At 43.5% G+C, this 23,805-nt stretch overlaps 1 protein-coding gene across 3 annotated transcripts in view; it reads right to left on the bottom strand.

Moving 5' to 3' along the window:
* Nucleotides 1-23,805, bottom strand: part of ACOT7 (acyl-CoA thioesterase 7) — a 171,616-nt gene that overhangs the window by 89,694 nt on the left and 58,117 nt on the right. For all 3 annotated transcript variants that reach the window (XM_027843951.1, XM_027843949.1, XM_027843950.1), the window contains exons 4-6: nt 16,553-16,644; nt 10,854-10,968; nt 3,840-3,926 (exon numbers count right to left, since the gene is read on the bottom strand). In XM_027843951.1, coding sequence (XP_027699752.1) covers nt 3,840-3,926; nt 10,854-10,968; nt 16,553-16,644 — 294 coding nt within the window. The remainder of the gene's footprint in view (nt 1-3,839; nt 3,927-10,853; nt 10,969-16,552; nt 16,645-23,805) is intronic.

Genomic DNA, 23,805 nt, shown 5'->3' with positions numbered 1-23,805 from the left:
TCTCTGATAGACATGTTTGTAAACAGAAGACTGCAAAAGGTAGAAAATGGAAGCATTGGTGAATTCTTTGGGAAGATGGAAGGGAAACTTGTGTTCCCTCTAGTGCCCCATGCTCCCCTTCCTATCTCCCCTACATGTACCCCCACTCCCATTTTCAATCGCCTGGCTCTGTGGGTATGTCACACCTGGAGAAGGAAGAATCAGAGAATTCTAAACATTCCCCCTCCAGGGGTGGACGGGACAAGCCTCCCTGACCACTGAGCTTAAATGGAAGCATACTCCAAGTTAGTTAAATGTAAAGGAAAAAGAGAAGGGAAGCAGAGAAAGGCATAGAAGACCAGAGTAGAGTGCTGGGAGGATAATGTAATCCTAGACTGGTCACAAGCATGGAGATGAGGGACCCAGACCACTCCTTTCTTTTCTAGATCAAAGCTGCTATTGTCATTCAAATTCAAACCTAAAGGTTTTTTTTGGTTTTTGTTGTTTTTTTTTAAAATACTCTTTTCCCCAGAGGCTCTTTTATGGTGTAATTAAAAGAGGATAACAGCTAGATAATAAAGGGTAACCATAGCAACCAAATTCCCAACCCCACCCAGGACCCCTGGCAACACAGAGCCCCGAAGGTTGCTTACTTAAGCTCTCTTCTCCTGGGAGAACAGAGACACTACCACTGGGAAACACACTGTACTTTAAGAAAGGGAGGGAAAACATTTTCTCATAGGGCACTAGTACTTCTGGTTCCCATTGAAAGTTTTTCCTATACCAGATGTTTCCACTGTCATTCGAGCAGGATCTATGGGCACCGAAATGTTTAACAGTGAAGAGCCCACGTGGAATGGGCTCCCCCTGAGGTTAGTGATGCCCTGGGTGCCAGCAACAAGAGGGGGCCTCTGGCTCGCCAGGGAGGGCCCACCCCACATCTCGCTCTTGTCAGTCTCTGAGGCTCAGGGAGCAAGCAAATGTGTGTTTCCAATTTAATGTTTTGGCTGGAGCGTAATGAGTGACTCAGATTGCCTTTCCAGAACTGCTCACCCCTTGTGCTGGGATGCCAGCATGAACCCAGCACACAAAGGAACACGTGCTCCCTAAAATGGGGAGAGGAGCTCTTGTTGCCAAATGGAAATTAATCTCAGCAGAGACATGGCATCTTAAAGCTTCTTAGCAGCAAGAAGGGGGAGGGGAAATACTTCAGGGAATGGATCAAGTAAAGGTATACCAGCCTCCACAATCATTCACTGCTTTAGCTTTAGAATGAAATGTCTCCATCATACACACAGGAAAATCCATTAACTTATGTCAAGAAAGACTTGGCATGTTCTTTGCAAATATAAAAAATCTGAAATAAAAGGCATCAGAGTCCTCCTCTGATGGTTTCCTGGTGTGGAAGGGGGCCCTGGGATCTCAAAGCCCATGATAACAGGAGCTTTCCATATTTCTAGAGTGCCTATGGGAGAGTAGGGGGAAGCACATGGTAGCATTATCTCCATCTGGCCAGTGAAACCTAGAAAGGTTCCAAGGATACGGCTAAACCCTGATTGCATCTTCATCATCCAAGAAGCAGCCTCGCTAAGTCAGGAGCCCCGAGCGGCTCTCCAAGGCTCCCCAAGCGGCTCTCCAAGGCTCCCAGAGGCTGCATTCTGTCCCCAGTGTCTACAGTGTCCACACAGAAGGAATCACAGATCCTGAGAGTACTGAGGCACAACTGAAAACCAAAGGGAAGCATTCTAGTCCAAGTGGGTTTCTAAAAAGCAACATGGCTGCCACACGGATCTGGTCATTTGGAGATGTTCCCCGCCGACGGCTAACCCTCAAACTCAACCCAGAATGATACAAGAAAGAAGGAAAAGCTGCCTTCTTTGCCAGGAGTCTCAGACAGCTCCAGGAGACCAGAACAATGGGCAAGCACAGGCAGCAGGAGCTGAAGACTAAATGAAAGTCAGGGCATAGAAGTCTGCTCCCGGTGTCTTCAGAATGGAAAGATCTCAAAGCTCCCTTTTCCTTCTATTCCCACAGAATGAGGAGACTGGAGTACACATAGGGGGAATAGGAAGGGAAGCACGGGGCACTCAAAGGGACACAATTTCCCCCTCCATCTTCCCAAAGTTTCCTTGCAGAAGTTTTCTGAAACCATTACCCAGGGAGTCCTGTGGGGGCACCCATGTGAATCTGTCTTTTGTACCTATGACCCTGAATTGGGCTGGACTAGATTCAAGACCCCAAGAAAGGGCTCCTGAACCCCTCCCTGTTTAGCTCGTTGGAGCCATCGGACATCCTCTGTGATTTCCAACTCCACAGACCCATCCCTGGGCACCACATCTCTGCAGGCTTTGTCAGCCACCCCCCAGGTTAGTCATAAACAAATCTCTCAGGATAAGGGATAAGCAATCTGTCAAATTCACAGATTATGAGCAGGGGTTTCTGAAGCAAAGGTAAATAGCACAAAATTCATGAATAAAGACTGAATTAAGAACCATTTCACTTGATTTTTTTTTCTGTAAATGGCATCCAGTGAATTACAGTTCTGTAAAAGTCTTGCTACAAATTATTTCAGATCCTGTATTTGTTGACAGCTCTTTATAGGAAAATACAAGAAAATTACAGCTTTCAATTATTCTCAATATGGTATTCATTTCATTCACTAGCTCCTGGTGAGAGCCTGGATACCAGAGTAGATGAGTGGGTTTGGTAAAAATTACTGGGCACATTTTCAGAAATTGCAGGCACAAAACCTCCATGATAATAGAGGCAAATGATGCATTATAAAGCCGCTTCCTAAATTCTTCCTAAACAAACATGGGAAAATGTGCTTCTGTGGCCATTGAGACTCAGTGAATGCCTCACAGATCATGCTCTTGGGTTTCTATAGAAAATTCTAAAACAGTGCCCTACCTGGCTGAAACCTTAAAGGGCTTTTAATCCTCTTAGCCCCTGAATGCCCCTGCCTCCCCTCCACTGCTAGGCCGGCTGCCCAGAGGCCAGAAAGGCCTTTGGATCAAAGGAGGCAAGGAAAGAAAGGCTATATTGAGGTGAAAACTTCCAAATACTAGGTGCAATAAGAGACTTACTCTAGCATGGAAGTTTCCATTTAAGTACCAGAAACTCTGGCACAGTGAGGGGATGTGCCTCATCAGGGACCTGCATTCCAAAAGATTCAAGAGCCCATTTCCGTGGCAAACAGCATCAGACTGTGCACTCTCTCTCATCCAAACACAAATGTCCCTGCTCCCTGTAGCACACAAAGAGCGGAGTGGCGGCAGCCGATGAACAGGGCCCTCCGACCATCTGGGAGGACTGCAGCTACGCAGGGCTCTGCTTCTTCATGATACCCATGACACCAAAACCCCGAAGGTCAATAAGCTCACCATACAACACCGCATAGCTAGTGATCAGCAGACCCAATTCAAGACCCCTCTTCTAAAAGGTTAATTTTCACTGTCTAGGCTGCTCTGCCTTCTGCTAAGTCTTGGCAAGCAAGTTGAGAGAGCTTAATCTATTTCCATGAGGTGTCCCACTTTTCAGCTTTTTAAATGTTACTCTTAGCATAAGCCTATGAAACCTTGGCCTTGACCAACAGTAAACAAGAAACTATGTGCAGCCAAGTCAATAAAGGGCATTTAAAGGTACATTGTGATGCATTCATCCATCTGACTTTAATTTCCAATTTGTAAAGCCAGGAACCAATGGCATTTCAGTCATTTATTATGCAACCTCTTAAAGTTTAAATTTATACTTCATTAAACACAAGAGCCTAAATTGGGTCACACTGCAGTACAGTTTCCTGAGGGATATTACCAAGAAACAACAGAGTGGAAAAACAGCAGCAGCAGCCATTTCCATACCTCCATGCACAAAGCCGTGTAGAGTACAATCAGACGGTCCCACTAGATGTATCAAGGTGGACTGGCTGTAGCTGACAGTATATGGCTCTGGAATGAAAAAAGATCGAGATTAGTTCATGGCATATCTGCTTCCATGGCTCTCTTCACCGAGTTACTTAAACCAAATGAATAGAAGCCTCCAACATCCTGACAATACTGAGCTTGAACCTCTGGGTATCATTGAAGAAAGCAAGCTGCAGCTATTCCATATATTTCTGTATGGAAAAGTATGGCCTCAAAACAGGCTCTGGGGTTTTTGAAGAATGGATGACACTCCTGGTAGTGAAATACAGAAAACAGAGGGGGGAAATTGATTGGGTAGTTAATGCTAAGACCAACATTGGGCTTTTAACAATGCTCAGAACATCCAAGCACCAGGGCCTTGGCTTCCACAGAATAATGGGTACGCACTGATAAAAGATGGAGTCACTCTCCTTGGCCTTGTCTTCCTGGCTGGGCTGGTGTCGGGTCCATATCTCATTGTACTAGGTCATTTTTGTTAACTGTCTAGGAGCAGGGCAAATGCCTTGAGGCTTTAAATGGTGCTAAGGAAATGCCTGCAAGGGACAGACACCATTCAGGTAAAACCAGTCTAGTCATCTGGAAACTGACTCAAATGGAAATGAATCAATATCCTCTGAGTCCCCTGGTTGGGGATGTGGTCAGTACTGTGGAGTTCACCACCACCATGGTCTGCAGAGGTAACTGTACAGCTAGCTGGCTATGACAACTACCAACCATGCAACTTTTTAAAAATGTGGACTGAAACATGTCTGTCTGACAGTAGTTAGATGCAAGAAAGCAGGACTGCAATTACATTGAAATGAGGTCCTGTATCAAGAAGGTTATGTTCTGATTCATCAGGCAAATGATGTGGACACCAGGCGATCTGGTGTAACCAGCAAGGCTGTGGTATGTGGCCCTCGGAGTAATTTCAAAACTGTAAAAGAGCCTTGCCAAACTAACTAAGCAGAGTAAATGCTCCATGTGGACCATGGGGGAAAGGGGACTTTGTCTGTTCATTCTAAAACTTCAGGGAATCATATTTATTTTCAAACTTCAGAGCTTTAGAGGATCTTAGGATTAAAATCTAAATGGAAGTTGAAAGCGCTGCCAAGCGTGTGCACGAGCCTTCATAGAGAAGAAAGGAGCGGGCATCTGCTCTCCACACGCCCTGAGAATCTTGAGGCAATGCTACACCTTAACAGCCTGAGTGAGCCTCTGGCCTGTGCTGCAGTTCGTAAATGGGTCTCATCACTTGAAAAGAACCATTTTGTTTTTCCCCATCAGCCATCGAAGCCTGAGCGTGGTCTGAGACATCGTTCCTACAACCTAACCTCGGCCCCATTGACTTTCCCTTGCTTTGCAGCTATCATTTACTTAACATTTTCCTTATTTGAGTTTTGACCAGAATTTTAAGGGATCAGAACACTCTGGGAGCAAGGCCTTGTAGGACAGTGTTTTGGCACCATCAACACATCCAATTGGGACCCTTAGGTAAGTGTGGTGTTGCTGCTACAATGTGGTGCTGAAGTTCAGGGAGAGAGAAGCATTGTCTCTGAACAAACAAACCCAGGCTGTGGCCTTCAGAGCTCCCAGAATGCTAGCTACTGTGCCCTGATCCTCAGGGGCTTGGGGTCAGGATCTCCTAGGTGGGAGTCACCAACACGCAACAAAGGTTCTTCTCAAAGCCCACTGCCACAAAGACACCAAGTGAGAAGTCTACAGGAAACTTCTCCAGCATCTATCAAAGGCTCCCAGGAGCCCATGGAGCCTTCTTTGCCATAGGTGTGACTGGCTTTAACCTCCTCTCCTCTCTCCTTCCTGTATTTCATGCTTCAGCTTTCCCATCTGACAACTCAAGCATTCCTGTTCCCCCCCAACCCCTCCACCGTCCAAACTCAATCCCAGCACATTTAACAGCAGCTCAAAGTCTGTACACCAGAGTGCCATGCTATCACCTGTCACTGAGGCCTAAAGAGGGTCAGTCACCTGGCCAGGGGACACTGGGGAAGGCATGAGCAAAGAAGGGCAGCCTGACGCCCTGAGAGGCAGTCTCTCTTTTACACAGACAGACAGACACACGACATCCACAAAGCATTCCTGCACACCACGACATCGACAGCTCTCCAAGAGGACGCTTACCTTTAGTCTGCCTATCTGCGAAGCAGGTGGGTAGAAAACAGAAAACGCATTGAAACCAACAACGCTACTATCTGCTTTGGGCTCTGTTCAAACAGCCCTTGAAAAACGCTCACTTTGCAGTGCCACGTTTCCAAATCTACTGCTCTGGCTCATTCTAACAAGTGTTTGATCAACCAAGAGAGCAACATCTTGACAAAAAAAAAATCTTATGAACCTATTTCATTTGAAAAGGGATTTAAAAAAAAAAAACATTCAGCTGAGGTTTTTAAACTGTTAAAGCCTTGTTTCATCAGGACTCATTTAATCAAAAGGGAGATCATCTGAAACTCTATTCCCTAGCCAATTATATGTCACCACTATTCTTTATAAAAGGGTTAATTAAGGTTTAAGCCAAACCCTGGCCATTTCAGTTTCTTCTCTCATAATTAATCAGGTATTCTATTCAGAGACTCCCAATTTTTAAAGTGAAGAAATGTAGAACCATTGATGATGAGCTTTCCCAGAGGAGCAGAGCTGACTGCCCTTCCACAGTCACCAGTCACTCACTTCACCCACCGTATGAGACTTCACAGAGAAAACTGGAAAAGGGGTGGGGAGAAACATGTTCAGTGTTTTCTGTTTCTGAAGGAAACCAAGAGAATTAAATTAAGTCCTATGGTGACACAAGTAGAGCTGAAAGGGATCTCTATCGTCTCCTTTACTTGACAGCTAAGAGAGGTTCCCAACTTGCCTAAGGTCACACAGGTGATAAGTGTCAGAGGCTGAATTTGAACCCAGGTCCTCTGTCCTCGTTCCACTGCTGCCTGACTACGTGACCTGGCCTTCTCCTGAGTGGTATCTACTCTTTAGAATCACTACTCCTAAAGAAACACAGAGAATGTGAAACCAATCTAGGAGAAGAAGGAAGATTAACATTGGGTAATGAGGAGAACAAGGAGCCAATAGAATGGAGGCTAGAAACTCAAAGGCTAAATCAGAACACTTCTCCAGCACATGAAAGTCAATTACACTGATGAAAAGACAAGGCCAAAGAAGAGAGCTGGAATTAGATTAGGAAGGATTTCAGAAAGAACCACAGCCTTCCAGGGTAAGCCCTAACAATGGGGTAGGCAGGTTAATCCGAGCTTTCTCCTCCAAGCTAGTTAGCAAACAGGCCAGGTACTAAGAGGACAAGCTTACTTAGTTCTGTGGGGTTCTGCTGGATTAAAGGGCCCCCTGAAATCTTCTCTCTAGCACACACTAGCTGGTAATGACTTCCCACGAGCAGCACAGTAGTGGCTGGGGCAAGTCTGAACTCTGGAGGCAACAATCAATGTACTAACATTTTATCATCCACATTTTAACATAAAAAGTCCCCATGATAAAAACCAATTCATTTTTCATCCTATTGCTCATGGAGAGAATAGACTTTGTGAAACCCCAAATGCTCAAAACAAATATTTAATCACATGGGTTTAATAGAGCTCACATTTGTAGCCAAGAAGTCTGAGATTCCCCCAAACTCTCAAGGTAATTGTATTTTTCCCCTTGTGACTGAGGTGAAATGGAGAAGAAATAAGGTCCACTGCTTCTGAAAGACCTCTCAGGCTGTAAAGAGGGCTCAAAGACTAGCTCGTCCCTTGTGATATGCTGCTAGGTAATTATACTACAAACATCTGATATCACCCTCTGTCCTCCAAGTTTGAAAGGACTTACAAATTCAAGAGGAATTTTAGGGACAGGGTAGAGAAGAAAGTGCATCAGAAAGATGAAAAGATAACTTTTAAAAAATATATTAAATATTTTGTCATTTTGAACTAGTACCACGTTCTCTTAATGCATTTTCATATTCTAGGGGCAGAAGCCATGTTCCAAAATGTGATTGATACAAAGTAAAGACCTGCCGTGTTCTAGGGTACCTCTCTAGAACGGAGACAATCCAGGCTTCTCTCCTGCTAAGCCCCATGGGCAATGTCAGCTCTAACAGGTCTTACCCATACTAGGCTACAAAGGCTTGGAGGACAGACCTGGAGATGGACTGATCAGGGGTCAAAGGACAGTCTTAACTACCTTGGGAGATGCTTGGTACCAAGGGTTACAGATTAAAGAATGTTTTTAGATTCTACAGTGGCTCTTAAAGACTTTATGTTAAGTTATAAACAGATCACACTCTGCATCAATGTATACACAAAGTATACACAGTGACAAAACTGTCGAGACTTTAAGCATAAAGATATCCTAGCACCCCACTCTGGACTGGCAGATCTTTGGTGCCCTACACATACATGCTCAATCAAATGTGCTGCATGAAACTGAAAGGGCATTTAATGCTTTTTATATCTTTACCACACTCCAAAACAGAATCATTTTTATTAAGATTGTCAGATATCATCACTGGCCCAGAAATTTTTAAAAATTTTACCTTAAAGATTTACTAAGTATTTAAACACAAATAAAGTCTTTTAAAGATACTCACAGCACATACATTCTCCCTACTCTCCAACTCCCTCCCACCCAGGCCAGGCCACAGTTCCGCATCAATAAAGACACATTCAACTCACCCAACCTATGCCAAGAAACAAAGGTTTCTGGCTTATGCCAGTCAGATGGTGGCCCTTAAGGCTATGTCTCTAGAGACCCAATTACAGGTGAATATCACCCAGCTTGTCTACATGTTGGCTGACTCCTCTCCAACCTCATCCTTCTTGGGAAAGAAAATCAGAAACCCTTATAGTAACTGGTAGCAAACAAAATATTCAAAAACGTGGGGAAAATGGGATTTCCTTAAGAAAAATATCTGAAAGTAAAAATGTGAAAGATGGATTGCTACTAGATCACAGAAAGGTAAGAATTATAACCGGAAATTCATCTAAGTACCTCAAGAAACAAAACGCCATCTCTGAGTGACAAAGTAAAGTACAACAGCAGAGTCTGTTAAGAAATCTCACGCACATATTTTTGGACATGGTTGATGTGGGAATTTGTTTTGCTTAGCTATGCATATTTGTTACAAAGGTTTGTGTGTTTTTTTTAAATGGGGGAGGAGGGAGGAAGAGAAAATAAGTGCTTGTTAATTTTTTTAAAAATAAAAAAAAATCTTATGCACCCTATTTACAAACAGGCATCACTGAGAAATACTAGAGTTTAGATTACTATATTTTTCTTAGAGTATGGAAAAGTGTAATAAAAATATGAAAGAATGCAAACAGATTGATAGCATGAGCAAATTTGGCTCCCCAGAATAATTAACACCAAGTCATGGCCAACCTCATGCTTCTCAAAGTGTGCAATCATAGGACAAGGTTTATACTTTTGTTTCTGACAGGAATTAATAATCTACTTAGGAATGTTAAGGACTACACCTGTGACTTGACTGGTATAGAGAACTCCCTGTGAGGAACCCCTTCTCCAGTGTAAATTGTGCCTCCTCTGAAACTCAGGCTTAGAGAATTGCCACTTGAGAGGCCAAATGCCTTGCCCGTGGTCTACACGGTAAGTGGAACAAGGGCTGAGACAAGCCTGGGCCCGTGAGCCTGCTCCTCTCCGTGGCCTACATCACTCTTTCTCTAATGAATGGTGTTATCTACACAGATCTAATTGGGGGAAAAACCCCACCCAGGTCAGACCTCACTGGCATCAACAGCATCTTTCAATTACTATTGACCTACAAGCTGTTTTCTGAACTTATAAATGGTAGCAGGGCTTGGTGATGAGTGAGCAGTGGTTTGTGTGCCAACAACATTAGCTTCAGATCAAGAAATCTGGAGAAAGCCTGTCTTCCCCCAAAATGAGGTAAAATTCAAAACAAGGAAAAGTCATAGCCAAGAAATCCATGCAAGCAAAAATTTGGGCAAGGACACAGATGAGTTTTAATTCTACTTAGCTAATCTTGTTTAAAAAAAAGAAAAGACTATTCCTCAAAAGCCAATGATTGGGTGAATAATTATTATCAGGAAGTCTCTCATTTAAAAGAAACTCGAAATATATATCCTTTCATAAAATGAAGAGGCCTTCTGTAATATGAATAACCACCCCTAATTAATCTACTCTTTAGACCTGGATTTGGGTATACTGGGTTTGCTTTCCAAGGCCACACCTGTACACAAAGAAAAGAAGGAAATACTAAGAAGAAATATGCTTAACAGGTGACATAAGACCATTTATGGAACATAAGCAGTTACTATGCACAAAATAGAAGGGATTTCCAGAGGAAACACAAAAGTCCTGCTGCTGGTTCATTTGTTTGTAAATTTGGGACTGGCCAAAGTAGATGATGAGCAAAGAAAAACTGGGAAGGAGGGGCAATAAAGGCAAAAGAAACCAAATTCTGACTTAACCAAGAGAAAATATGCAATAATTTTCTTAAAATCAGATCCTCGCGAACTTTTTTCTTTCTAAGGTCTATGTCTCTTATTTAACACTAAACTCTCAGAAAGCTGGGACCATAGCTGTGCTCTGTCATCTAGCACAATCCCCCATAATTCAATGCTGTGCCTCTGTAAGCACTGGATCACTGCTGACCGACTCCTCTGTGGCCCGGCCCTGGCGATCTCTCACTGAATCCTTCTAAGTTAATATTTTTTTATTGAGATGAAGGGGGAGGGGAGGAGAGTGGAGACTCCAGGTCTCCACTGAACACTGTTAGAGGTTTAACAGGTTGCAGATGGCACGACACCCAAGGAGTGCTCCTTCCGAGCCCACGGAGCCGGCAGCAAGGCCCTTTTCTGTGAAGGCAGTGAAGCCATGCAAATGGCCTAACCCAAGACAATTAACTTAACAAATTACTATTTCTATAAATAACTAGATTAGCAGCATCTAAAGTAATTACTGCAACGAGCTGCTGGCTGTTACCTGGGTTAATAGAAGGCTGCATTATATCCCCATTCTTCCACTTGGTTTCCATCCGTTCCAGCTTCTGAGCTTCGTATCTCTTCCTGCCCTCCTCTTCTTGTTCTTTTCGGGCGTACTGAGGAAAACCACAGGACACACAGGTCACATTCTGCAACTGCCTTTGGGGCCCATTCCTGGAAAAGGCCCCAAAGCCTCTCAGTTGTTCAGAGTCCTCAGTCAGCCTCACCAGGAGAACTTTCCAAATGGGGAGGAAGGGGAAGGCAGCAGCTAAGGTGGCCTTTCTAATGCTAGCCCGATGGGTCACCCAGGAGTTTCTGAACCAAGAAGTTAAAATCTACAGTAAATAACATTTTCCCATTAAAATTGAAGCCCAAGAGTACATTAGTTCAGCTACTGATGCTTCGCACTTCCCTTCTCTGAAAGATAGCACACACACAATCCTCTCTTTGTTTATAATGCACTCTCAAGCACATCTCTGCTAACTAATCTTTTCGTTGGCCACACTGAGAAGCCATGTCTTTCTCTCTCCTTGGCATTCCAATTCCACCCTCTGCAAGAAGCTCCTGTCATCCCTGAGTCACAGGCACCTGACTACACTTATCATTCTCACCCCAAATCTTCTCTCTTGGGGCCTACAAGAGATTTCATTGTCTTTGCTTATTTTTTTTCCCTTTTTAAATGTTTTAATTTCTGTCACAAATGAAGTTTCCGAAGCGGTTGCTCTTCCCAGTTTATAAGATGCAGGCAAACACTTGCAAGCGACAGAAACCATCTGCATTATAGAAAAATGGCAGTAGATGAATCAAAAGTCATTACAAAAAAGGCTGGCAGCAAAGGAAAGGAGGGGAGGAAGATGACCATCTCTGACGTCTGCGAGTACATTTCCATGACTGCCCTAAGTGGGCTGCTCATTCCGTCATCTAGTCAAATGCTACGTCAGTACAGAAGAGTAGGAGAGCCCATCTCTATTGTAGAATCTCAGGCCCAAGAACAATTTGCCAGCCTTCATTTCCACACGCCCCCAAAAGCTCAAGATTTCCCCTCATCCAACTCTCTGTGCCTTAGAAGCCTCCACTTCCTTTCCCACACTATTCTGCCTGTGTTGCAGCTGTACCTCATAACCCCTCCATAAACCAGGATTACTCTGGAGACTGAAATGCCTACTTGAGTTCTACAGATCCAATCTGCCCCAATCAGAGTTCCAGCGAGGGGAGAATGCATTCCAGGGGGCTTTTTAGACTTTGACTCAAAAGCCTGCAATCTCAATTTTCCTGCTGATGGCGGGTTCTTATAATGCCTTTTGTTTTCGGTTTTGTTTTTTGTCTTTACAGTGACTGAGCACCAATGTTGTGGTTAATTATCCATTATCTTGGGTTTGAGAACACTCTCTAAAGAAGAGTGAGGCAGAAGCTGGGGGGCTCGAAAGGGGAAAAGCCAGAAGAGTGAGTGTTTTAAGTTACAATAGACAACTCAACTTTTTCCTCCATCAATCAAATAAACCAATCGTTTCAATAATGTTCCACAGTCAAAAGGTTGCTGCTGTGAGAGCAGAATTTGTGCCCTGTCCATCTAGGAAAACTGATGTCTCAACTGAAAGCTTCCCTAGAAATCATGTTCAGGAGAAGAAAAAAGCCAACGTTCCTTAAGAGACGATGAGAAAAAAAAATCTGTTTTATGAGCATCTTCAGAAACTTCTCCTTTCCACAGTAACACAAGAATAACAGCAGCTATTCATCCAGTGCTTTAAGGTTCACAAAATGCTTCAGCATCAACTGGTCCTCCCAACAACCCTAGAGAACGCAGGCTCTCTAATTACCTCCATTTTACAGATAAGGAAGCTGAGGCTCAGAGAGGGTCACGAAATGGCAAAGTACCAAAAGCAGGATTTGAAGCAAAGTCTTCCTGACTCCAAGTGAGTCCAGTCCTCTCTCCAGTGGGCCACACTGCTTCTGGAAAGCCGCTTCACTGGAATCATCATACAAGATCACAGGCTCTGAGGAAAGAACCATAGTGGGCATCTAGGCCAACCCACACTAGAAATGAAGTCTTACTATACCAACCCTGACAAATGGGTCTCCCTTCTCTACTTAAAGACCAAAGAACAGGAGCCGCTACCTCCTAAAGCACACTACTCTACTTTGGGGCAACTCTTAATTATTAGAAAGGCTTTCCTAGCATCAATCCTAAATTTGTCTCTTTCTCACTTCCACCTCATTGCTCCTGGTTCTATCTCTGGGGCCAAGAACACGATAGCCGGCACGGGCCCGACACCACGTCGACCCAATCTCAGGACCCTTAAGTCTTTTCCAGGCTAAACATGCCCAGTTCCTTTAACCGATTTTTATACCCCAATACAGGGAATGCCCAGGGCATATAATGTACTTTAAGTGTTTTGAAAATTATAGGTCAAATCAAAAGAAAAAATATTTTAACTACTGAGCTGCCAAGCCACGTTAACTCTAGTAAGGGTCCAACTAAGTAGATTTGGGGTAGAAAATAGTTCAATGAGTCCATCTAAAATGGGAATAGCCCTCAGGTTTATTTTCAGACCTTTTTTTTAAAAAAATCAAAGTACACATATGGTATAACCTATATCAAATTGCTTGCTTTCTAGGGGAAAGGGAATGGGGAGGGAGGGAGGAAGGGAGATAATTTAGAACGCAAAATTTTAAAAACAAATGTTAAAAATGGTTTTTACATGTAACTGGGGAAAAATAAAATGCTAAATAAATATATGTTTAAAAATTGTTTTAAAAAAAGTACTTGTACTCTGAAGATGAAATATGAAATCTTCTGTTTGACATTCAAAGGCCTTCATAACCGGAATTCTAGCTTTCCATTCTTCCTATACCTTACACCCCACCCTCATATTCTGCCACCCAGTGACACTGGTCTCCCTGCTTTGGCTCCTACAAGAGAGCCCATCTCCCAGCTGCACACATTTTTCCCTGGCTGTCCCTTCTGCCTGGAATGTCCTCCCTCCTCATCTCTGCCTCCTGGATTCCTTGACTTCCTCCAACTCCCAGCTAACATCCCACCTTCTACAGGAAGCCATTGCCAATCCCCCTTGAGGCTAGTCTTTCCTTCTGCTGATTATTTCCAATTTATCCTGTATATCGTTTAGATGTACACAGGCTGTTTCTGTGTTGTCTCCCCCATTAGACTGTGAGCTCCCTGAGGGCAGGGATTATTATTATTATTATTAAAGGCAGCCTCTCTTAGTATCCCCAGCACTTAACACAGTGCCTGGTACACTCATTGTGTTTAATAAATGTTTATTGTGGTCCCTCTTCATTTTCAAAGAGGACAAATGACATCACAGGGTGGTGTCTTGACTTATGCATGAATTGGATTTAAGTGAGGCAGTTGCCCAAAATGTCAGCCTCACTCTCTTTTCCAGAGTCATCAAAGTCCAGGTGCAGGACAAATGTCAGGACAACCGGTGATGGCCCTGGATTTGGTAGGTGATCTTGGCGTCTTTGCCTGACCAAGCTCTATGCACTCCATACCACCTTCTTCAACCCCCTTCATAACTGTTGGAATAAATTTTTTCATCTGCCCATCCCGGGGCAAGTCTTCACATGTTTGGAGTTGACATCCCCCTAGCTCACTGACAGGCTTAAGGCCTGTCAATTAGCCTTCACTTGGTTTACCCCAGTTTACTGCTGTGCATGCTACACAGCTTCTTGGAGCCACAGGTAAGATGGGGTGAAGGTGGACATCAAAGGTGGATGAGCAGCCCTTACACCAGAGGTGCTAGTTCCCCTGAAACACCCCATACACCCCACAGTGCGTATCTGACAAATATTTATTGACTGCCTGATCCAACCACTCTCCCTAGGATTTACATTACCTCCTCCCAGACAACTGTAGCACCATCCCCTTAAGTGGGGACGGTCCTTAGCCGAGCGGGAAAGGAAAACTCCCAAAGCATCCAGGAAGTGGTGCTGGTGCAGGGGAGCCAGCACTGGGTTTGGGAACAGAAAGCCTGGATTGCTATCACTTCCTAGTGTGGGTGGTGACTTGCTCTCCTGAGGTTACAAATGAGGGCGTGGATGATCCCTAGGTCCCCTCCAGCTCTGACATTCAATGATTCAAGTCATAACCTAACACAGCGAAGGACGGTGTACAGGCCGAGCCTTTGTCAATCTTCAGGGGGAGAAGGGTACCAAAGCAGGGGGGGAAATACACTTCTAAACAAACAAGAGACACATCTGGCTGTCTGAATTTAAGATGCCAGCAGTGCTGTACACAAACGTACAGGAAGAGAGCATCGATCATAATTAAAGCCAAAGGAACAACTTCTCTTGTGGCCTCCTCAGAACACTGACCTATTCAGGTACTTGCCCATGTTCCAAACGCACCTGTAGGTTCTACCCAAAACTTCACAGGGGTGGGGGTGTTCAATAAATAGTAACAAAAGAATATGTTTCCAGATCTAAGGCTTCTTTCCCATCTGCAGCTTTCCCTACTTACAATCAGAGGGATGGTTTAAAATACACTTCTCTAAAAAGGGCAAAGTTGATATTTATGTCTTATCAAGCCCCACTAAACAATACGAGTAAAAAAGCTCCTGTTTGCTCCTCTGTGCAGTAGGAGGAAGAATGCTAATTACTAGAAGAAGGGAAGGAGGGGGTGGATGGAAGCGTGGCCTGCCACATCCCCCAAAAGCGCTGGCTCTGTGCCACGTTGAGCAGAAAATGGGCCCGATCCAAGGGCCCACTCACATCCCCTCCTCTTCTCTTTCCCCATCCTCCCTGATGTTATGAAAGCGATTCTGGGGAACTCCTCAAAAGGTGAGTATGTTCTGCCCAAGCAGCTCCTTTGGGGGATGCCCCATCTGTAAGGCAGGACGTCCATCTGGATTTGAATCCCACCTCTGCCACTGGCAACTAACTGTGGGACCTTGGGTAAGGTATTCGACAGCTCTGTGCCTCAGACTCCTCAGAACGTAAAATGAGGGGGGCTAGACTAGATCTTGTGAAGGTCCCTTTCAGCTTTAAATATGAAGTCATGAAGGCTGAGCTAGAAGATAGGATTTTTATATTTTTAAGTCTTTAAAAAATGATTGTCAGTTAAATAAGTACACATATCATTTAGTATTTATAATAGCAGCATCTACAATTTTTATTCCAGATATGAATTATGATAATCTATAATAACCAGCTTTCATATAGCATTTTAAGGTCTAGAAAGCATTTGCATATGTTATGTCATTTGTTCCTCTAAACAACCCTGAGAAGTAGGTACTACTATTATCCACATTTAATAGATAAGGAAACTAAGGCAAATGGAGGTGAAGTGACTTGCCCAGGGTATGGCTGTGTAACTGATTTACTCTAAGGGGCAGGAAAGAAACTAGGAAAAATATTCAAGTTGTTTCCCATTGATCCTTGTGGATCAATTATGGACTCCCATCATCTCTTCCAAGCGTCTGACGCAGGCCCAGCAGAGGCATTGATTCAGGTGAGGGTCTGGGACGGCGCGTGAGTGAAGGCCGGCAACATCAAAGAATGCCACACACCCTTGTGACCGTTGGAGGCCCTGCTCGCCACCAGCTAAAGTTCCTGATACAGGGGCTTAAAAATGCCCCCACCTGACATGCTGCTCAGTTAAATGAATGCCCTGCAGGCAGTCTGGGCTCAGGGAACTTAGCTGCTGTGTCTTGTAAGAGAGAAAGAAATCAAACAGCATCTTACCACCAAAGGAGGGACCTCGAGCACTCTGTCCACATTCTTCAGTGACAGGGGCACATACCAGAGCGCTGCCTTATTGGTCACTCTTCTAGCACCTTAGGAAAAGGAAAACAGATTAGTGAGGCTCTGTGGAGAGGGACATAAGGATCAGGCACTTAATTCTGGGAATGAAGAAGGGAAGGGAATGAGCATTTATTAAGCACCTACTATGTATCAGGCACTACACTAAGCACTTTACAAATATGATCTCAAGTGATGTCCACAACCACCCTGGGAGGTTAAGTACTACTATTACCCCCCCTTTTAAAGTTGAGAAAATCGAGGCAAACAGAGGTTAAATGACTTGCCTAGGGTCACACGGCTCAAAAGTGTCTACTGGTACTTCCTGACTCCAGGTCCAATGCTCTATTTACTACACTACTTGGCTGCCTCCAAAGGATGGCACATTGGGTAGAAAAGGGGTATGTGTGTATATACGTATATTCAGAAATGTATGTTAAAAACAAAACACACCCATAAAAAATAAGATAATCTAAAAAGTCTTGTAGCTCCAGAGCTCAAGTTTATTAACTTTCTCATAGGGGAAAGACATGGCTTGTGCGCTCTCCTGCTACACATTCATTTCTGGGCAATCCCCTGGGACAAGAGGAAGGCATCGTTCTCAGCCGCTGTTTTTGCAGGAACGCCGTTCAATTATTAAAACATTTCCAGAGTCTCTGCTGAGAATTTCCCAACAACGTCGCCACTCAGTGCATTCACGCTCGGTGGGAAGCAGCAGAATAAGGGTCCCCGGAAGCTCTACGCTCTTGGCATTTCTTAAACTGTGGGCTGTGACTGCATGTGGGGTCTCGAAAACTTGGCAACAGTGAAAGGTTTCTTCTGAATGCGCAACAACCAAAATGTCAACAATCAAATATTCTGCCGATTTAATTCTTCATGTGAAGATAAACAAGCACATTCATCTCATCTGTATGCAAATTTGCTTTCATCTTTAATAAATGGTGAAATTATATGTGTACAAAAGAATTGTTTTAAAATAAATTTCTTTATGATTTATTATCAGCAAATGTTTGACTTGTATACCTATTTCATATACCTATATAACCAGGGTCACGTAAAAATTTCTTGGGCAAAAAAGGGTTGTGAAGTGGAAAAAGTTTAAAAAGCCCTGCTAGAGAAGGCATTCTCAGGGAAGACCTTGTGCAAAAGAGCGGGGACAGAGCAAGAGGCAGTCTTTGGCCGAGTTCACCTTCCACAGGCATCACCGGACTAGACGTGTGTCTCCACAAACAGATCACAGCTGACATTTCATTTCCTACTCAAGATACCTTGCTGAAGAATTTTATATAACAGGGTTGAAATAGGGGATACCTTTTGACAGATTTCTTCTCCCCCTCTTCTCTTCGCCTCCCCTAGTCTAAACACTGCCAAAAAGGAAACCATCAATCACCTATCAGACTCAAAGATAGAAGAGACAGATTTACATATTACACATACTATTAAATAAATAGATGTGGGTAAAATAGAGGCAGTGCTGCCTAGTGGCTAAAGGGTGGCTGGGCTCAGAGTCGGGAAGACCTGGGTTCACAAGCTTCACCTCTGACACAGGCTAGCCACACGTATGACTCTGGCCAGGGAAGCCTCTAAGACTACTGAGAATGTACCTGGCCGCTGGCACTCACTCAACTCAAATCCAATTGTGTTATCTGCTGTCACCATTTTGGCATTATAGGCAACACATGTGAAAAATATCTGAAGCACACCTTGACTGAGAATGAATATCTGAAGTTGTAAAGAAGATGTCAATTCTGCATTAGGGAAGGAAGTTGCTCACTGGGAGGCCCAACACTGATGACGTCACAGATCCCGTCCTCTCTCCCCGGTCCTCCCCCCCACCCCAAACACTTGTAAATAGACAGAGGAGTAAGCCAGATGATTAAGTTCTGCTGAATGGCTAATGCAGCTGAGTGAGCCTCTGCACAGACATACAGACAGACACGCCCACTTGAGAGCTGGAAAAGCTGGCTTAGGATGCTCAAACCGGCCTTGTCCCCTGGCCAGGACAGACTCTGAGGAATATTACCATTTTACAAAGCACGAAAAAATCACAGGTGCACTAACCCAATTACACACAAAATTATAGCTATGTTCTATGCCCTCCACCCCAGAAACTTCCTCAAAGTAGGAAACGTCATGCTGAAAACTTGGCTTTGCAGGCGGGTTCCTGCAGGTCCCAATTCGACTGTCAGACTTCTTGGAGAGATGGGAAGATGGCAGCTAACTGTGCCTTTGAGTGATGTGGCACAATGTGCAAAACCCCCACAGGGTACAACATGCCAAGGGGGAGGGGACATCTGGTATTGAGGGAGAGATGTCTCTGTGTGACTTCGGAATATCTCTGCAGGCAGCCACGTGCCCACTAGCCCAGGGACAGTCACGCCGAGTGCATCTCGTCAGGATAGCCTAGGATGGCAGAATCTGAGGGGGCTGGCAATCCGGGAGAAATGTTTGCAAGGCTGCTTTAGGCAGCTGCTTACTGGAAATGGACAGGTCCAGCGTGCAGCAGAACAGAAAAGGTGCCCATGATAAACAAGGATATGGAGCACAATCCCGGAGCTCTCCTCACCTAGACCTCCAGAACAACGACCTGGAGCCTGTTCCACCAAGCTGATCACAGGCCTTTTCACTTCTATTTCTTGTCTAAACACAGCCCCAGGCATCAAGCTGAGTCTCAGCTGCACAATTGAGAAGAGGCCCACAAGAAAAGCAGGCAGCCAGAGCTCCCCTGGGACGAGCAGCGCATCAGCCACTTGACCTGAACCCAACTGTGCGATTTTGAGAAAGTGCCCTCGCTGTTCGAGATCTACTGTATGGGTGAATAAAAAGGAAAGATATTTCCACTGCATTTTGACTTGGGAGTGAATCTGACAACCTGCTTTCGGGAATAAAGGTTTACTATTTGACTCAGCTAACACTCTCCTGACAAGCCGGTTCCCGTAGCAACTGGGAATTGACCTCTTCTAGGCAGAAGGGAGCCACGTGCACTAAATGATGAAAAGCACAGTAATTAAACTCTTCAGTCGATCAAAGAAAACATCAAAAGACAACTGAACTCAGAAAAGATTCTTTTAAAAATCTTACGGGCTATTGTCTCTTGATCACTTCCACATTAGCTTAATATTCTGACACTCTGAACAAACAGTCAAGATCTCCTTAGCTGCCTCAGGGTGAATGTGCCCAATGGTTTTGTCATGCAGAATCCTGGCTGGAAGGAAAGGATGGCTTATGAAGCCAGGACTCAGCTAACAGGAGGCACAGGACAAGGGCCTTCCCTTCACATTGTTTTCATAAACTTTATACAAAGAATATGTACCTTCTATTGGAAAAAGAAAGGAAACCATTTCAAAGAAAATATGTAAAAACATTTGTACAGTTTCTGTAAATGAACCAGAGCTTGAATTTTTTTTAAAGTTATTCCAGTCAAATGAAAATTAGTTAATAAGAATATTACGAGTACCTACTCCATCTGGATCCAGCCCTATGGTACATGCTATGGAAGAGATACAAAAGCGTAAGATGCCACCGAGATTGAAAGGAAAGTGACTTAGCAAAAACTGCTATAGACACTAATTTCTAAGATCATGCCTAAAGTAATGTGACCCCTTTCCTCCTGTGCTAAGTTGACAGAGATAATGTTTGGGTAGTACTGTGTTATTTACCTTGCGTTTTGTTTTAATTATTTAAAATGTCTTTTGCTCTGATTTTGTGAACCATCTGGTATGTTCATGCAAAGAGTCATTAGCAGGGGCTCAGGGATATGAATGTGAATAGATGCTGACTCAAAACAGAACTGGGAAGCAGCCAGGGGGTCCCAGAGTCACATGGGGAATATAGATACATAAAGGATAATGTTTCACTGCTTTGTTTAAAAATTATAGCAGTGTACATGTAAAGATGTTACATCTTCAAACAAAAATTATGACTTCAAATTTTTTAAAAGACTAAGAGGCAGTGTCCACCCTCAAAGAATTCACTTTTAAACTTAGTTATCATGATGTCTACACAAGAAAAAATACAAGACAATTTATAATCACATAGTAAACAGTATGGCTTAGGCAATAAATGCTAGCAAAGTTCAACAGCCCTCTCCCCCCAAGAGATCGTTGTTAGCTGGAATAGCAGACAAGGCTCTGCAGGGAAGCCAAGGTGAGCTGGGCCCTCTGGGCCTTGAAGGACACAGGAGAGAGAGAAGTCATTACCTTCTTAACTATTTTTACTAGCAATCATTAGCATAGTTAAGTAGAAAGTGGAAAAAGGGCAAGAGCTTGAATCAGAAGATTTGAAACTGAGCTGTCCCTCATTCCCTCTGTGACCCCAGACAAGTGATTTCACCTCCCTGGGCCTTCATTCCTCACCTGCAAAGTAGGGACTGAAGCTCGATGATGTCCACAGCCCCTCTAGAATCACGATCACAACCACCACTGCCAAGTTTTCTATAGCTTAAAAAATGCTTTCTATATAGCCTCTTACTTGAGCCTTATGTTTGAGATTCTATGAGATAATATTGTTTTTACCGACTTTAAAGATGAAGAAATGGAAACTTAGAGAGGTTGTCCACCGTCACTCAGCTGGTAAATGTAAGAGCTGAGAGGGGCTACAAGTCTAAAGCACGTGGACTATATGCATATCACAACACTAGGTGATGGGTAGGCAATGTAGGTATGAGATATCTGCATATCAAAGAAGATAAAACCAACAAGTTTAATTACATAAAGTCGATGAGTTTTTGCACAAACAAAATCAATGCAATTAAAATTAGAAGGGAAATATTTTACTGGGAAAAAAATCTGTGCAGTAAGTTTTTATGATAAAAGTCTTATATCCAAGATGTATAATGAACTGATTCAAATAGATAAGCATAAGAGCCATTCCCCAATAAATAAATGACCAAAGAATATGAACAAGAAATTTACAGAGGAAGAAATCCAAGCTATTCACAGATAGGAAAAAATTCTCCAAATCACTAATATTTTTTAAAATGCACAATAATGCAACTCTGAGGTTCTACTTCACCACCATCCAATTGGCAAAGATGATGGAAAAGGAAAATGACAACTTCTGGAGAGTCTGTAGGAAAACTGACATCATGATGCATGGTTGGTGGAGCCATTTGGAACTGTATCACCTCCAAAGCACTCAATTAACTGCGCATAATCTTTGACCTAGTGACACCCAGACTAGATTTATACCCTAAAGAGATTTTTTTTAAATACAGGAAAATACATACATACATACATATATGCACATATTACATCCATATGTACATACATGCAAAAATATTTATAGCAGCTCTTTTTATTGTGGTAAAGAACTGGTAACTAAGTGGGTGACCATCAATTGGGGAATGGCTGAACAAATTATGTTAACCACCTACCTCCTGGCACAGAAGAGACAGACTCAGTGGAGACAGACTTTTTTTTGGGAACAGGACCAATACAGGAGTTTTCTTTGACTACACATTTGTAACAGGGATATTGTTTTCCTTTCTTTCTCAGTGGGGGGGTGGGAGGGAAGGAAGGTAGAGAGACAGAATGTAAAACTGGACAAGATTGTACACAAAACCACAAATGCCTATTGTATAAAACTTGCGCTTTTTTTTAAAGAAAAAAACAAATCTGTTGTTTGTTCAAGTTCAGAACAAGAAAACGAAAAATGAAAAAAAAATTTTAATGATATTTTAAATGCTTGCTATGTGCCAAACTAAACACTGGGGATCCAGTATCGCCAGTGTTTACATTCTAGTGGGGAAAGACAACAAATAAAAGGGAATTAGAAAGAGGACTGGGGGAGCTGCCATGTTGCAGGCAAGGAGGATTCTGTGGAGAGAGAGCTGGCCTGGTTGTGTGGCCCTGGAGAAGTCACTGAATCTCAGGGCCCCAGTCAAGTCTCTCAACTCTCCAAGGCTCAGTTGAGGAGAAGTGATGCTCTCTACATTGGTAGGGAGAGATTTCCCTATCAGAAATTCATTATACCAATGAAATTATACAACTGACCCCCCCACCCCAAAATCATGACTATGAACAGTAACTACAAACACTACTGAGAATGGCATTAGTATTATTGGTCATAATGCTATTGAATTTCTGTGACACTATCCCACTCGAATGGAGCAGCTCCTTTCTGAGGTCCGTCCACTTAGGAGTTAGCTCCCAGCCCTTGTTCACAGCTCTGCTGTCCTGTGCTGACCCCAACAGACCAGGACAAATCAAAGAACAGCAACAAGCCCTTAGGGAGAAATGCTCTTTCTGCTGTGGATGCCCTGATGAGTAGCTCCTTGCAAACAGGCAGACAGCTTGCTCCCCCAAGGGCTGGCTTCTAAAGCAGTCCTGGGAGACCCCTAATCCCAGGGAGGGTGATTAACATATGTCTATACTCTTCTCTTACCCCCAAGGACCTTGGCTTGGGTTTCCTTCCCACCTGCTGGCAGGCAGGCAGACCTACCCTCCTTGCAATCTATCCTGAAGCCCCGGGGTGAAAGGGCATTCATTCCCTGGCCCAGCCATTCAAAAGGCTCCATGTTGTGCCTTAGGACACGGCACAGTCAGCCTTTCAGAAATCTCTAGCTCAACTTAAATTCTGTTAAACATCAAAGTAAGAGCAGGCTCTTCAATCCCCACAAAGTAAAGTGAAATTATTAGCTCAGGACTTTGACCAAGCAAATGGACACTTAAGAGCACACCCAAGCCTATGCTACTTTAACCAATGGGATAACTTGCAAATGCTTTAGGAGTCCTGAGAAGACCCATCCTACAAGTCTTCCATGTTTCTAAGATTAAAAGCTCCTGCATTAATTGATGACTACAAACAAAGTCATACTCTTAGAAAATAACTTTGGCCAAAAGTGATTTAATACCACTGGGCTATAAGAAATGATGAGCTCAATGATCTTAAAAAAAAAAAAAAAAAACATGGAAAGGGGGGCAGCTAGGTGGCGCAGTGGATACAGCACTGGCCCTGAAGTCAGGAGGACCTGAGTTCAAATTCAGCCTCAGACCAAACATTTGACACTTACTAGCTGTGTGACCCTGGGCAAGTCACTTAACCCCAATTACCAAAAAACAAACAAACAAACAAACAACACGGAAAGACTTACACAAAATAATGAAGAGCAAAAGGAGCAGAACCAAAAGAATATTTTATACAATAACAGCAATGTTGTTTTAAGAATAATTTTGAGCAAACAAAATTATATTAAA

Source organism: Vombatus ursinus, unplaced genomic scaffold (genome assembly GCF_900497805.2).
Source record: "Vombatus ursinus unplaced genomic scaffold, bare-nosed wombat genome assembly UNPS02014932.1, whole genome shotgun sequence".
Taxonomy (NCBI): domain Eukaryota; kingdom Metazoa; phylum Chordata; class Mammalia; order Diprotodontia; family Vombatidae; genus Vombatus; species Vombatus ursinus.
The sequence above is the reverse complement of the archived record's forward strand: the minus strand, read 5'-3'. Positions and strand labels throughout refer to the sequence as shown.